Below are 16,306 nucleotides of genomic sequence, written 5' to 3'. Positions count from 1 at the left end.
CACTTCGAAACTACTTAAATGGTACGCGGTACCTCAAAGAAACCATTCCCTCTGTCCTAAATCTAAACCTTGGCCGGATCCTGTTCTGCAGGCAAATGTTGGCATAAGACGGAAGATTAATATAGGCGGCCCGGTGCACATAAAGAAGGAAAACCTTGGTGAGGCTACACTCGAGCATGCATATTCCCCCCGTGAGACTGACCGTTGCTGCGTAGTTATGTTGCAAACATACGTTAAAAAAAAAAAAAAAGAAACAGCTGTGCGGAGAAGCTGCTACAGTATATCCTCTGTCCCCGAAATAGCATACCTCGGAACAGTAAAGACTGAAGTGACGTGACATACGGCACGAGAAACGCGCCCAAACAAAAACCGCCGCATTGGAACGTAGCAGACGCGATCATGCACTCGGCGTTCGAAAGCGTGTCCTCCTCGTGCTCTACGATCGACATCGAGCGGTACGGAAACAGTTTGTCCCGCAGGGCAAGAGACTGTCTCAGTTGCCGTCTCAAAACCGCCAACAGGCAGGGCGATATTTTTATCCGATTACGTCGGCAAGCGGTGCTATTTTGGAGCCCCAAGTCTGGCTGCTGGCACCCTGTGAGAGCCCCGCCGAGCGCAGTTGCAGACACCGGTGCAAATTTGAAGTCTTTTTTTTTCCTACGTGAAACCGATATACCGAGTGCAAGCTAGCGTGCAATTCGGAATTCCTGATCTCCCTCGCGTTCGGAATGTTGTGTTGACCTGTGTCTGCAATGGTACGACTGTCAACCTGTCGTCTGCAAGAGTAAGTCACCTCGCCTTCTGCTTCAGCAGAAGCTTGCGTCCTGTCTGAAGGTCCCTGCTGATGCCTCGTTTCGTCGTGTGGTGGATGTATAGCGCCTACAGCACGCTCGTGGTGAGCCCGTTGTGCGGTTAGGCCTAGGGTGCTACTTCGGTAGACGTGCCGTGTCGTCTGCCTCCTGAGTATACGGTATATGCGGACGACAGTTCCTGGAATGCTGCAGTTGGACCGATGGGAGTGACTGACGCTGAGAGGTCTGGCAAGGGTGAGTGTTATAACGAACAATGAAGGTCCTTGCGCATAAGTGGGCGATTGGTGACTGTTCAGCTCAAAGCTGAAGTATACGGCAGTTTAGGTCCCCTGACGCCACGGCTGTTTATCTTACTATGTGAGGTGAATTAACGTTCTTACACAAGGCAAACCTTTGTGGGTTACATTTTAGGCAATATTGCGTAATATTTTGTAATCATGAAATTGAGTTGAGACTTTTCTGCGCAGGGGGATAGGCGTTGGTATAAGTCTCTTGTGAGCTGCTGAGCACATTTGTTTTCTTGTTGCTGAGGGACGCGCTCAGCGGCGGAGCATGGATGCCCGTGTCTGGTGGCTGTCTGATGCCTTCAGAAATATGGCCCTCTTCTGTTTGTTTTGTCTCGCTCCGCTAGTGCCTCGTTTAAGCGCTAATTAAGCACATCAGCGCCGCGGTGCGGTTCGGCGAGCCGAAGTGCGATGTGCGGAATGATCTGGACGGATATCATTATCAGCAAGCCTGACACGCATCGTTCAAGCACCTGAAAAAAAGAAGGCTCGCTGAACGATAGCAATCGTGGCCTTTTGACATTTACGCGTAGGAAGTGAAAAAAAAAAAAAAAAATCACGCGTCCGTGCTTCTGGTACTTAGCCAGTGACATCGGCCTTGGAAGCTGATAGTTCTTGCAGAGTTCTATGCCAAGGCTTTTACTTTTTGTGAGGTTCCAGGCAATATTTTCCCGTCCTCCCTTCCTCGTGGGGGTGTTCGGCAAGCCAGCGATCGAGCGTTACGGTTGTGTTACTGATGGGACGTATATTTAAATAGAAATACAAAATACCCTGCATAAAACATTAAATATGTTTTATGCAGGGTATTTTGTATTTCTAGTGCCAATTTGGTATTTCGATTTATTAAGCCGCACCAGCAGGAGACAAGGGAGGAAGGTGTGGAATAGCTACGCCTGAAAGGCGGGCACCAAGTGTGTGCATCGAACAGGGAGCCGCTGCAGAATACAACTGTTCAGCTCAGATGACAATAAGAAGAATTAGTCCCCTCGGGCTTCATTGCACATCATCAGTTAATGGGTTCAGATGACAAGGTTAGAGGCGGCCCAGGAAGTTCTCGCAGACGTCACCATGCCGACACCAAGGCGGCAAACACATTACTTCTGTAGGGAACGGCATACTATGCATAAATACATTGTAAGCGGTAAGCATATAAAAATGTGAAGTCAACAGCTCCCTGCTGTTTTCTTTTTTAGTGCTGCACTATGGAGAAATCAATATGACACATGCTAGATTCAAACGTGCGATAAGATAATCCGGTCACGTGGATCAGCTGGATCTGTGGAGAAAGGTGTTAGGAAGGGAACGTTGACTGCGTAGATAGCGCCAACTTTTGGTTACCAGCATTGACTGGGAGGTAGCAGGATCGAATCCCACCAAGGCGACCATATGCTGTTCCAGGTTTAAACGTTATTCGAATAACGTTTAAAAATCAAAAATCATAAGAGGAAAACTTTTTTTTAAATCTCTTTCTTTCCTCCTTGTCTTACACCTGCCGTTCCCGGGACCAGTGGCTAATGCCAGGTTCGGCAACACCCTGATGCCCCAGGCATTCGGTATTCGACATTCCCCGAATTCGCTGAACTCGCGAAAAGTAATGACACGCGGAAAAGAAAGAAAAAGTTCAAGGAAGCCGTCACTTTCCTCCACGAAGACAGTTCCCAGGATTGAACTCGACGTATTCTTCTATATATGGAGCAAGGGAACCTCGGCTGTTCAGTCAAGGACGGTGCACTCGCGCGGATTCGGGTGATTTCACCGGGTTTCGTCACGGTACCCTTGAGTGCAGCTGCATAAGTGACAGTCGTAACGCAGACGGCGTCCTTTGAAGCTTCGTCATGTCAAGTTGTCTTGACAGTACTGCGCATGAGCAGTGGTGTCTTTTCGGACGGGTTCTCACGGAAAAAGAGCGAACGTTTTTACCGCCATCAACCCCCCCTCTCTCTTCTTTATGCGTATACGTTTTGGTGTATCTTGTGCTTTCGAAGAAGTGTGCGGACGGGGAACACCTGCCTAAAAATAGGCGCCAAAGTCGACTTTTCAACTTTTCCGCCCGTCGAGAAGGCAGACGGCGGGCCTAGCAGGTAGCTGAGCTCCAGTGATGCTCTTGCAGGTATAGATACAATTTTGCGAGTCAGGGACCGTCGCGCCACTACGTGGCCTTATTGGGCCTCATCAGCAGGGATCAGGCCGGTCACGTTAGAGAGAGCAGTCCAGGAGGGCCCTTTCAGTTGGATTCCAGTTCGTAAGTGAAACATCGCTATAACAGCGTCACTGTACGGTAGAGCTTCGTTAAAACGAATTCAGTGGAATAAATTCGATATAAGCGGGAGTCCCACAAAACCAGCGACAATGACCCCGGAAACGCCGCCTAAAAAGGTATTCAATTAAGCAACGAAAGAAATGTTCGTGATTAACACCTTGGTAGAAGTTTAATGAAGAGCAAAAAAAAAATAATAATAATAATAACATGAGCTTGGTTTATCATACGGGCTTCTGCACCCATCGTATAGGAATCGTAGTCGGCTGGCGGAACAATTCAAATAATCCGGTTCGAAACGCATGCATTTCGGTTGTGACCGCGTAAAATTTCGAATAAAGCGGTTTCGTTATAACGAGGGTTTGCTGTATTTCGATTTATTAAGCCTCATCAGCAGGAGCGCGAGGAAGGTGTGGAATAGCTACGCCTGGAAGGCGGGCACCAAGTGTCTACATCCAGCAGGGAGCCGCTGCAGAATACAACTGTTCAGCTCATATGACAATAAGAAGAATTAGTCCCCTCGGGCTTAATTGCCCATCATCAGTTAATGGGCTCAGATGACAAGGTTAGAGGCCGTCCAGGAACGTTCTCGCAGACGTCACCATGCCGGCACCAAGGCGGAAAACACATTACTTCTGTAGGGAACGGTCAGTGGAGCACAAAGGCCGTTACACGAAGACATACGTTGCCACACGCTGTCACGCCTCACCCGCACAGCTCCAGTAATCATTGTATAAGTTGAGATCAAGTTGTCATGTTGTCTTGTTGACAAAAGACTTCACTGTAATGATAGATGGGTAGAAATCCAGCGAACCGGTAGAGATGTAGGAAGGGAGTTGCCTCAGGACAGAAGCCGCCGATATTTCGAACAGAGACTGTTCTTCTTCTGGGCACCGTCCTCATCATTGGCATGGTATTTAAAGGGTTAGGTGTGACGTGTTTAAAGGTTCATGCGAATTGTGGGTCAACAGCCCAGAGGGAAGAAAGGGTTCGTACGGGCTTCTACGGCCGGAGTGAATGGCCGCTTTCTTAGAGTGTGGCGGGGATTATGTGAACGTAGTGATCTATGCTCCAGACCCACAATTCGCATGAACCTTTAAACACGTCACACCTAACCCTTTAAGTACCATGCCAATGGTGAGGACGGTGCCCTGAAGAAGAACAGTCTCTGTTCGAAATATCGGCGGCTTCTGTCCTGAGGCAACTCCCTTCCTTTACTGTAATGATGATTGAGGACTGTTTCATCGCAACAAGTCAGTACTCTACCTCATTGCTGCTAGTAATTTGTTGAAAATATAATGGTGAGGCTTAAAGGTGAGGACCCAAGTCCTATCGTTGTACAGAAGGGCGACCAGCAGTGCTTTTAGGCCGGTGCGTTGGTGAGATGGACTTGACCATTGACAATGCACTTTTGTCACGGTGACACACTAATCACGTTGTCATGTCAGCAGACCTATACCGTTGTCTCGATTTCAATTAGACATCGCCAGCAGGCGGACATGATGTAGCCTTTATTATGAGGCTCAATAGTTTCTTCTTTTTTTTTCTTTTGACAATAGGGGGTTAGTTCGCGTTACGCGTCCTGGGCCGACTTCTGTCTGCCGTAAGACCCATTGGATAACCTCAGATACTACAGACGGCGGTAGGATTCGAACCCGTCACCACCTGGTCTTCAGTATGTCCTTGGAGGTACCACAAACGGGAGGACGCTGCTCGGCAAGGCCGTTAGATTATATTGACTAGATGTATAAGACTGTTACTTACATCACTGTGGACCTGCAATGCAAAGGGTGTGGACACGCGAAGAAAATACGTGTATACCGAAATTCAAACAGCTGTGATATATCATAGTAGCACCCTCCTCTAGTAAGGCTGCCTGCTTCGACCGCACCCTTATTACACCCTTATTCACCCTTCGACCTACCTCGTCCTTATTAACTCCAAAATAATACACGCATTAAAATTTGAGGTGTCTTATATTCCTTATCGCTAGATAGCACGCCCTTCCAGTACCGTGCGCGCCCAGGACATCATGGCATACCGTCGAGTCGTAACTATAACGACGGAGATGCATGTCCTGTAAAGGATATACGCACAGAGTGCACGAAAGGACCGATTGGAGGCGAATGTTATATCGTGTCATTCTCCGCTATGTCATTGTCAAATCCCCCCTCCCCCAAGGGGGGGGGGATTCCCCACCTGTTGAGACCGCCTGCTCTCATGTCACTGTTCGCAGCTGCGACAGTACGTCACATATGAGGGAAATTCTTTTTTTTTTCTCTCTTTTTATTCAGGCGTGCAGTAAAATGCCTACGTGGTGCAGTTAGCTGGAATCGCTTTATTTTATTGTTCGTTTTGAATCTGAATGTTGATTACAAACGACGTACTGGATGGAACCTGGGAGTATTTCTGCAGATATTCGGCAACGTGTAGAAGGCGGCCTAAAAATGTTAATGGTGCAGGTTACATATGATTACAGGTATTCATCCATAATATATTACATTTATTTGACACACTCAGCCAAGATGAACTCAAAACAACCGACACGGGAAAGTAAACACCGCAAGGGCATCCTAGGAAGGGCAACTAAATGAGAAGTCAACACCGAGTCACGTTTGCCAATGCTCCTTTCGTTATACTGTTTACCTACCAGATTGCTTGCCTTGCTGCCACTTTGTGATCTTCGTCATTGAAAACGTTGCGCTTATGCCAAGGGCTTGTGCAAAGGGGAAAGCACGAAGGTGTCATGTTCGACACCCCGGATATTGAGTTGGCTCTTTTCGGAAGGTTGAAAACTAAACGGGACGTCGTCCGTGTTGCAGGACTGCAACGGAGCACGACGACCATGTCTTCGAGCAAGCTGTCCAACGTTCCAAGGAAACTGTGGCGGTCCCGTGCCAAGTCGCAGTCCAGGGTGTCATCCTTCAGCGCGTGCAGCTGGACGCCTGAGGTAGAGCTGTCAAAGATAGTCGACAGAGCCGTTCACCTGGCACAATGCCACGTGGGACACGTGCAGACCTTTGCAGACCATAATGTGTTTGTGGTCTCCATTCCAGGGCGGTTGTAGATGGCGTGGACGCACGGGAGGACGGCTAACACTGCGGCCCACGACGCTCTTGGCACTCTCTGGTGTCGAGGCGTCGGGACTTCGACCTCTGGCCTTGGGGAAGTTGCAGAGCTTGGGCATCGGTTGCAAGGTGGACATACCGAAAGGTGTGTGTATGCGTGTCGGATAAGACATATGAGTAAGGTATACGAGTGTACGGAACGTTTGTACAGCGACAAGTTACGCTGTCCGGTGACTCGTTTGTGTCCGCGCTAGAAGAGCGGATACAAGAGCGGACACTATGCTGAGGCATGCAAAAAGTTGAGAACCCGTGTTGTACTCATGATTAGATTACATGCGATTAGAATTAGGGATGTGCGAGATTAGAATGTGACATCGATGCAGTATCTCTCGATATATTTATGATGGCTTATGCTAGTGGTCTTCTCTTTATGGTTTCGATGGACCTCGACGCCGAGGATTTTTGGTAGGATCTCCCAGGTCTCTCAAACTCACTTTCTGGTTTAGAAAGCATAATGCTCTTTCCAGTACTTTGTCGCTGTTAGCCAAAAGTAATATGTCGTCTACATAGAGTCCAAGTATTACCCTGTCTTGCCCTTTTTCTTGTACACAGATGCACCTGTTATACAATCGCTTGACGCCATGAACTTTATTTGAGTAAGGCGATTGTATAACTATAAATACACACTATTTCTTCTTTAACTTTGGCTGGGAAGCAACCAGAACGTGACCTTAGCTTCAGGTCAAAGCATTTCGTGTTTTCTTAACGCTAATGCCCCTCTTCGGACTCGCAGAGGACTCCACGGAAGTGACCAAGACCCGAAGAAGACCAGCGCTGCTAAGAAGGAAGGCCATCACCACGAGTTTCTTCGAAAGTCGTAAAGAAAGTGGTAATATGCGTGTCTCACAGTCGGAATTGAAACGTAAATTGACGATGTTCCCTCCGCAGACATTCCATCAGCTCAAGTGTTCGGCGTTCCTCTTCCGCAAGTCATTCAGAGCGACCGACTACGGTTCCCAGCCGATTCCGCCGCGTCAGACTTCGCCGACCTCGGTCTCGTTCGTGGTGATGACCCCACTACAGAGACATTGTCCCGTCGTTCTGACAACGCCAGCGAGAGCTCCCTGTCCTCCCTTGTGGACTTTTCCCTCGAAGACGACGTTTTGGCAACCCATAGGCTCAGCCATGCATCGTCTGCCTTTGGCAGCTCCAGCGCTCTGGTAAGCTTGTCTCGGATCTTGGGTGCGGTTAAAGCAGTAATGAGCTGCGTTAAAAAATGCTGCGGCGTCAGTGCGGCTACACAGGCGTTGGACTTTGTGGTCGGGTCTTACCACGTTGCTTTCCGGGACTCTAGAATCATGACTCTTGAAAATCCTACCGAATTTACGCCACTGCAGTTCACGTGTCGCCCAAAATGGACATTTTTCAAACTCGTGTCATATCCTAGCGGCTGCCCAGTGAAACATGATCGGCGCGCGTCAAAGCACAGCCGGCGCCATATATTGAATATGTGGGCATCCTATTTCGGCGCCGTCAGGGTCACAGAGCATGCGCAGAAGCGTTGTGAAAAATGTCCATTGCTTCTCTATGTGGTGCGCGGAAGCGCTATAAAATTAATTTATAGTTTTCATGTGTGCGACGTCACAGGGTGTAGAATCTGCCACGCGTCTGGCAAAATTGCATCTGGAAAGTCGATTTCTAATTCCATCTCACCTCACCTCACCTCACCTGCTAGCGGTCTTCCAACGTGAGGTGGAGAATGGAGACCGGGAAGATGCGCGCTGCTGCTAGGGGTCAGAGGGAAAGAGCTCTCGCGGTGACGTGACCTATACTCTTCGAGAATCCGAAACTATCAAGTTTTGCCGGGTCTTTCGAAAATTTGTGGAAGCGCGTAATGTGCACTGACGGCATTTGTATTTTGCATACTGAGTCTTTGAACGAGCGCAAAAAAGATTAATTAATTAACTAAACATTTTTTTTGCAAAAATTGGAATTAAATAACGCTATTTTTTTGTTAGTTGCTCTTTAAATATATCGAACACTGCTTCCACAGAAACGATGTTTCTGATGAGAATTAAGAAGTAAAGCTTGCTTCTTAGCCTGCCGTTTCTGTGTTTATTGTGCCTTGTTACTTATAATAAGCCAACATGATATGCCTTCCTGGCAATCAGCCCAAGATGTTCTGGCAGGAAGACTGGGATTTCGATGTTGCCTCTCAGCCGCGGAAAGGTCAAATGTCAGTGCGTGCTTGACAGCGCCGGGTGTCTTCGGTATATACGTGTAGGGATTGACTTTTTAGTGTTAAACGCGTTTCTCAGATTTTTAAATCTGTAATTCGGGAAGAAATCGGGTGATAATTGTGCCTTCGGGTATTATCGGGTGTTTTTGTTTCTCCTCTTGACTATTAAGCCCTTTCCTTTTTTTTGTGTGTGTGTGTGTGCGACATACCAGCGCTAATTCCCGAAGGCGTAGACAGTGCTGACACACAAGAAGAAACCGGGTTAACCAGAATTGGTCGGAGGTCAGTTCGGGGGCGGGGGGATAACCGTGCGTGGTTTAACCCCGAAAAAGTCACTCCTTATACATATGGAGAGGGCAGCAGATGAAAACACGTACAATACGCCAGTCGCACTCAGAAGTTCAGACCTCTTATGAATATAATGAATGCCCTTCACTGTGATGGCTTAGACCAGTCGTTCCAAGCCTGATTCTAGGAAACGGCTGTAGTATGTTCCGCAAATTATCTGGGTAACTCGCGTCTCCATCATGAAAACAAGCTATTGAAGCACGTGCACTCGGACATCGCGGACACAGGAAAAGCTAGTTCACTTTATGTCCACTTTATGAGAGAGAGAAAATAAAGCGAAATTCCGTATGTGACATCAAATTTAGGAACGTGCGAGCGGACCAGCTGAGTAACGACAAGCGATTGAAAACTGCTTCATGAGCCGCATTGCCTTACACAGCACAAGAGCAGTTTCACTCTCAGAATATTCAAATTTGGCCTATCGTCGTCTTGTGTACTTAGCCGCAGACAATTAAAGAAACTTCACGGAGCGATTATCGTCGTGGCGAATTTTTTGGATACTCAACCTCCAATCATCGTGTGGAGGTCGTCAAAATGCGGCGTGTCATTGTCCGCGTGGTTGTGCGCGTTATAGTCTGATAAGGAGTGACTTTTTCGGGTTAAACCCGATTCCGCCCGGTTATTGCCCCCCGAACTGACCTCCGACCAATTCGGGTTAAACCCGAATTCCAGTCACTATGAAATCCTCAAGTGACGTTTCCACTGAAGACGAACAAAGGTCGCCACGTGTAACACGTGTAAGAATGGGTCACTTACTTTCCACGCAATACACCCAGGTGTGTCAACACTGTCTACGCCTTCGGGGATTACCGCTGGTAGATCACGATCCCACAAAAAAAAAAAAAACAAAAAAAAAAGAAAGAGAGAGATTAGGAAAGGACTTCATAGACAAGAGGAGAAACAAAAACACCCGATAACACCCGAAGGCACAATTATCGCCCGATTTCTCCCCGAATTACAGATTTAAAAATAGCGCCCGATTTTTACCCCCCGAATCTGAGAAAGGCATTTACCCCGAAAAAGTCACTCTCCTTGTTATAGACGAACCCAGCAGCGAGCCTTTGCTTACGTGGGTACCCGTTGTTTTTCGTCGTCAGGATTCGATGGACCGGCAGCGGGAGTCGAGTTCGGACGATGACGGCCTCACGGTACAAGGGCCTCAAGTTCCTCGGGTTGTGCGAAGCTGCTTGAGGTACCTCCAAGACTTTGGTACGAAACGTCTGAGGAGTGTTTCTCGCAAACAGTAAAGTGTTGGAAGGAGGAAGTTTACGAGAAAGTCAGTCGGTCAATCAATCATGTACAGAACTTGGTTCTGGAACACAGGTTCCGGTCGTTCCATTATGTCCTGGTAACGGGTAAGTCCGTATAAGCGTCTGCCCGACACAACTGTCATGGGGATACAGATTGCAGGCGCTTATGAGTCCCATATAAGTCTGTCCTCCCCTACACATTTCAAGTGAACACAACCCCTAAAGGACCAGCGGCATGTCCGAGCGGGATAAGGCGTCCCGCTCGGTCATGTTGAAGATCGGGAGGTGGTGGGTTCGAATCCTACCACCGGCTGGGCTGTCTGAGGTTTTCCCTGGGTTTTCCGAAGACTTTCCGGACGAATGTCGGCACAGTTCCCCCTGAAGTCGGCCCAGGACGCATGCTTACCCCCCTGTCTCCCCTACTCCTTCCTGCTGTCATCTCTCCATCTGTACGCCTCTCATAGCCACAGTTGCTTCGCGGCGCTAACATCGAATTAAAAAACTCTGAAAGGGTCATTATCAGCAAGTAAACTTGCATTGGCTGTTGCCTCAGCTCCAAAAGGGCGTGTGGCGGGGGTGGGGGTAGCGCTGACCCATACTGACACGCACAGGGACTGTCGCTCGTTTTTTTTTCCGGGAGGAGTACGGTTCCGGTTTAGGAATTGAGGCCCTCGGTGGCCACAGAAATACAGGGGGGATTAGGACATCTGGACCCCCTCTCCCCTCCCCTAGATATGCTGACAACCTCGCCTACTATCTCCTCCAACACTGCTCTATATTCAAAATGTTCTTTGCAATCTATATCACGACCCACCGGTAACTCCTGGTACCGTGCTCACATGGCAACCATGCTTTGCAGGTCTTACGACAGTAGGCATCTTTCGAGTGAGCAGCTCCAAGCGAAGAGTTCGGCAGGTACGCAATGACAAGGACCAACTAGACGATGACGCAGTGCGTTAAAGATTGAGTTTTCGATTGTAGCTACGGGAGGAGTTTGACAGCGGCAGAGAAGTGCACCTGGAACAGGAGCGTCCTCAGGCGCATGACGTGGCGCAGCTTCTCAAGGAGTTCTTCCGTGACCTTCCTCAGCCACTTCTCACCAGGGACCTCTACGTGCCGTTCCTCTATACCCAGAGTAAGGCGCAGTGCCACACCGTACCTGTTATGTGTTGATAGACAGATAAGTATACAGTCGAAACTCGTTAATATGACCACGGGTGTTCCCGCAGATTTTGGTCATTGTTACGGGTCGTACCATGCCCTTTATGTAAGCTTCGAGAAGTAGAAAATTACGTAAGGTGGTAACAGAACACGAATAATGAGGCATTTTGAAAGAATGTACGACACTTTTTTTTTAAAGTCTGATAAATGCGTTTGCTTAGTGCAATTCTCAATCTGACGCACATGCGCTTCTTCATTCCGGCAGTCAGTCGTTTGCGCTTCATCTCAGACATGATCGGGTACGACTGCAGCAGGCCACTATGACCATATGGCCAAGGACACTGCTCTTTTAAGCAAGTCAGATAAGGGCATCATGTGCCACCCCGAAAGAGGGCCCGCGATTTGGCCGTTATAGGACAAGAGAACTGCAGGTTCAGATGAGACCAACGGTCATAGTAACGAGGGTAAAGTATACGTGTTCGCCCCAAGTTGTGCTTAAAATATCGGTCATTGTCATATAAACGAAATGTCATATTAACGAACAAGAGTTACATGCGGAGGCCATTGGGAGGGAACGGTTCCCGAGAAAAAGGGTCATCAAGCGGGGATGTCGTATTAACGAGTGTCATATTAATGAATAAGAGTTACATGCGGAGACCATTGGGAGGGAACGGTTATCGAGAAAAAGGGTCATGAAGCGGGGATGTCGTATTAACGAGTGTCATATTAACGAACAAGAGTTACATGCGGAGGCCATTGGGAGGGAATGGTTCCCGAGAAAAAGGGCCATAGAGCAGGGATGTCGTATTAACGAGTGTCATATTAACGAGGTTCGACGTACCAGTTAAGCATTGATAGGGGATATATACTATAATCTGCAAAGAACCACTGTGGACTGAAAAATATGTATTTTTTTTGTGCGTGTGTGTGCAATTTTTGACGGATGCAAATCAACACGTATTTTGAGCTATTGCCAAATGCCACTGACAACGACGCTTGTTTTCTTGATCCAGGAACTCTTGAACGCCAAAAACAGTTGGACATGTTGAGACAGCTGATCAGGCTCCTCCCTAGCCAGAACAGAGATACGTTGTGGGCTCTGCTTCGCTTTTTAAATCGGGTCGCCGAGAGTTCCGCGGACAGGAAGACGCCACAGGGAGAATTGGTAAGTTCGACACGCTTTATATCGATGGCTTTAGATAAATTTATCGCTTACAACAGGCTACCGAATAGAGAGCCACGCAAAACACGCGTCACATGCACACAATTCATAATGAAAACTAAATATATTTAATGTTTTACACTTTACTTTTGTTGTCTCCCGCGTATTTCGCCTAACCTATGCTTTGTATAAGATACATATATGATTCATTGTAGAAATGTGAAGTTTTGTGAACTGTGTTCTGTATTTAATTTATTGGGAGGCCATAACTCTAATCCTCTGCTGGGCCTCCCAGACAATGTAATGCAATGATAATAAATAAATAAATAAATAAAATAAAAGAAATTGTGCTCTACCGGGTGGGCACCAGCATAATGGGGGAGTGGTGATTGGATCGTCTAAAGAGCATGCACATCAGCGTTCACCGTACTCCCGAAATGTCGGGTGCGTGCCGTTGGGATCAGTCGCGCTGGGCGCAACTGCGTCGACGGTGCCTGAAAACGGGCCACCGGTGTCCTCTAATTGACTTTTCTGCCGTTGCGAGGTCCCGCAGTGGGAAGGCGCCTTTATTCGTTGCCCACAGCCTCCCGCTTTCACGACTAAAATATACAACATTGAAACTACCGCGTTTATTATGGCACAAGCTTTCATGCGGTGGACTGCATTTCATCGGGTGATGACATGCAAGTCCAGTGCACGAAAGCTTGTACCATAATAAATAACAGTAGCTTAAATGTTTCACCTTTTTTTTATGACTTGTGTTGACCGTACTTGACTCAGTTTCGACATTCGCCCGATTGCGACTAAAATATACGTTATGGAGAGAGAAATGCAAAGAAACAACCTTTACAGCGGTTAGGTACGTTTCACTGCCGCACACTTGTGCTTTGCGGCCAAAGCACCCTTTACAGGCGCAAAACGGTATAGACGTCGCGCGGAGTTAAAGATTGGACAAAAGGGCAGAGCCGTTGCGAGGGGTGTTTGCGCCCGGGGCGGGACAAATCTGAAGCGTCCCTCCCTCACTGCCGAGACCGTAAATTCAAATTCTCTTCATTCCTACTTTATACTGTCCAACCAACCTGCCAGGGCTTGCCGTTCGGCATCCTCTCTGGTAAGGGCGCCCGGCGGGGCGGTTGCCCCTCTCGCAGCCCCGTCGCTACGGCTGTGGGTGAACGTTTGAACTATCTCCTCCAGGTGTCCGGAAACAAGATGGATGCTCATAACTTGGCGACCATGTTGGGTCCCAACATTCTGCGCTACACCAGCAAGAGCGTCAAGGATAAATTTATCGTGGAAAACTCGGAGAGGGCTGAAGAACGGTCGGAAGTCATTCTCGTGGTTCGACAACTCATTGAAAACTACGACAAGCTGTTCGAGGTGAGGCGTCTCTTTGTGTCCCGTTGCTTTTAGCGGAGGTGTTTGCAAAATCTTCAGGTGTCAGCTGAAGACATGGACAGCTTGTACAGAAGGCTACTTGTTGAGAGACCCGAAGAACTTGATGTGCTTCTCAGGCGACGGTATTACAGCGCTCCGGGGTATGTTAGTCGTTCTACATGTACAAGTGCGTTGCGAGCATCCATAGAGCTTCAGCTACTGCTTCCCTCCCCCTTTGGGGCTTGCTCTGTTAGAACACACTCAGTACATGCACTCCTGTCATTCTTGCAGTGCTCACGAAGATGACTCGGCAGACCAAGTCTTCGATGACCCGAACCAGGACGAGGACGATGATGACGACGACGACCTCCAGGCCGTTGTCTTGCGAGCTCCCGTACACCGGAGCCGAGACAGGACCCCCGTGCACCAGGACAAAGGCCTTCCTTACATTCTGGTCACCCCAGAAGCCCGCTCTAGAACGCGTGAAGTCGTCAGTTCGGACACAAAGGAGAACGACGTCAGCGTATCGTTCACCATGAAGCTGCCGTCCGCGTCAGACGTCAAGACATACCTGGAAGAGAACGTGGACGCCGCGGACGCGGAGCGTCAGGCCGCCAAGAGGTCGTCAAAGAAGGCAACGGGGGACTCGCAAAAGAAGGCCAAGGGCACTTCTCGAAAACTAGTGAGCACAAAAGAGAAAGAGGAGAAGTCGTTTAAATTAAACAAGAGCAAATCGGCGTCTTCCATCCTAAACTTCTTTGGCGCGTCTTCCGACTCTAGGCGAGACTCCAGCGGCAGTACCGACAACTCGACTAGGCCTAGCGCCGCGTCGGTGCAGCCGGAACATCAAGGCAGAAGGAATAGTCGGGCGCCACAGTCGGTGAGGTTTCAAGGGGAGAAGTGGAAGAGGTGTGACTTGATCTCGTCGGAACATACGCAGAAGCATCATAAATGATGTCATTCCGAAGCAATGAACCCCTGGAAGTGCGCGCCGTTGGAACTGTGGAGTGGGGCGCAGTTTCGAAGGCGTACTTTCCCGTAGTTGCTTTGCTCTGGAAAGCTATATAGTGAGTATAAGGACTCAAAATGTGAAGGACAGACACATCGGCTTAGTGCTGCACTGAATCCGTCCCTGTACAGGACTCTACACTACTTTCTTTTTTCTGTCATTATTTTAAGGGGGGCGGGGCGCTTTGTATTGAAAAGTGAAAAGGCTAAACATGTGTGTAAATACTGGTCTGATCGTTTCAGCTTTTAGACTCGCGTCTCTTGCAGAATGACAATGGCAATCGTGGCAGTGTCAACCCAAGGCTTCCGACCTAAGGCGTCCCTGAGGCGCCAACCTAAGGCTAAGGGTACATTTATGCTGCAGCATCGCTGCTGGCACATGGCACATCGCTGTTTGGCGATGACGAAACAAACACATGTATCTCTGTGGGCGCGTTCATGCTGCAGCATCGCTGCTTGCCAAAGATGCACGCCATGATCGTCGCCACAACAATGCTGCCAAACATGTTTGAACATGCCCGGGGACTACCTGACTTCTGGCGATGACAGGTCAAACACAGAGCTTTCTGTTGGTGCATTTACCCTGCAGCCTGGCTGCTCGCTTATCCTCGCCGCTGCTTGCCGCTCTGCTCGCTGCACCTAGGAATGTAAACATGTTTGTCTTCCTGGTATCATTGATGACTGGCGTCTTGAAATCCGACCTGCGATTGGTTGTGATGAAGTCGGTTTCCTCCTTCTCACTTTTCCTCGTTTCCATCCTTCCACAGTGAACGCTGCTAGGCGACTGATATAGCGAAAGCGAGCAGCATCTTGAGCAATCTGCAGGGTAAACGCACCCTAGCGGTTATGCGAGCAGCGATGTGCTTGAAGCTGCAGCGAGCAGCGATGCTGCAGCATAAATGTACCCTTAGACTCGCGTCTCTTGCAGAATGACGATGGAAATCGTGGCAGTGTCAACCCAAGGCTTCCGACCTAAGGCGTCCCTGAGGCGCCAACCTAAGGCTAGGGCACCCGAGGAACACGACTGGCAGCGTAGCCGAGCGGGTACACCAGCAGCTCGTTTGTGGTAACACCAAGGTCCTGCTAAAAAACAAGGACGTGGGAGCGGGGGTTTCTTACCAACGTCTGGTGCTGTCCAGGGCTTTCCCTGGGTCTTCCGATAGATTTTCCAAAGGAGCTTCTTCTCGTCATTTGTCTGTACGCCGCTCATGGCCAGAGTTGCATCGCGGTGGTAGTACAGAACAAAAGCACAAAGTTCATACATTATGATGTCACAAAAAAAGCGTCGGCAAGTTTTAGTACATCGGAAGATGTTCCGAAAACATGATATGCTAATCGTTTCT

At 48.7% G+C, this 16,306-nt stretch overlaps 1 protein-coding gene across 3 annotated transcripts; it reads left to right on the top strand.

Moving 5' to 3' along the window:
* The first annotated feature begins 382 nt into the window (after positions 1 to 382).
* LOC135394897 (rho GTPase-activating protein 6-like) lies at positions 383 to 15,192 on the top strand. Of its 3 annotated transcripts, XM_064625951.1 has the most exons (13): positions 385 to 784; positions 877 to 1,046; positions 6,176 to 6,303; positions 6,410 to 6,566; positions 7,215 to 7,310; positions 7,370 to 7,641; positions 10,106 to 10,217; positions 11,118 to 11,173; positions 11,240 to 11,393; positions 12,433 to 12,584; positions 13,776 to 13,958; positions 14,016 to 14,116; positions 14,247 to 15,192. In XM_064625951.1, the coding sequence occupies exons 2-13, from the start codon at positions 1,013 to 1,015 to the stop codon at positions 14,908 to 14,910; spliced, it is 2,109 nt and encodes a 702-aa protein (XP_064482021.1). In that variant the 5' UTR covers positions 385 to 784; positions 877 to 1,012; the 3' UTR covers positions 14,911 to 15,192. The 3 variants fall into 3 exon arrangements, with proteins under 3 accessions (XP_064482022.1, XP_064482021.1, XP_064482020.1); XM_064625952.1 differs by having other exon boundaries at positions 383 to 1,046; positions 7,215 to 7,307; XM_064625950.1 differs by having other exon boundaries at positions 385 to 1,046.
* The last annotated feature ends 1,114 nt before the right edge of the window (positions 15,193 to 16,306 follow it).

This window comes from Ornithodoros turicata, chromosome 5 (genome assembly GCF_037126465.1).
Source record: "Ornithodoros turicata isolate Travis chromosome 5, ASM3712646v1, whole genome shotgun sequence".
Taxonomy (NCBI): domain Eukaryota; kingdom Metazoa; phylum Arthropoda; class Arachnida; order Ixodida; family Argasidae; genus Ornithodoros; species Ornithodoros turicata.
This window is presented reverse-complemented; position numbering and strand designations above follow the sequence as displayed.

What these genes read in the sequence shown, in the direction of transcription:
- LOC135394897 (XM_064625951.1), top strand. Translation starts at nt 1,013, where the DNA reads ATGGGAGTGACTGACGCTGAGAGGTCTGGCAAGG. An exon ending in CCAAGCGAAGAGTTCGGCAG is followed by an intron (nt 11,174 to 11,239) that starts GTACGCAATGAC and finishes TTTCGATTGTAG; the next exon opens with CTACGGGAGGAGTTTGACAG. An exon ending in AGACGCCACAGGGAGAATTG is followed by an intron (nt 12,585 to 13,775) that starts GTAAGTTCGACA and finishes TATCTCCTCCAG; the next exon opens with GTGTCCGGAAACAAGATGGA.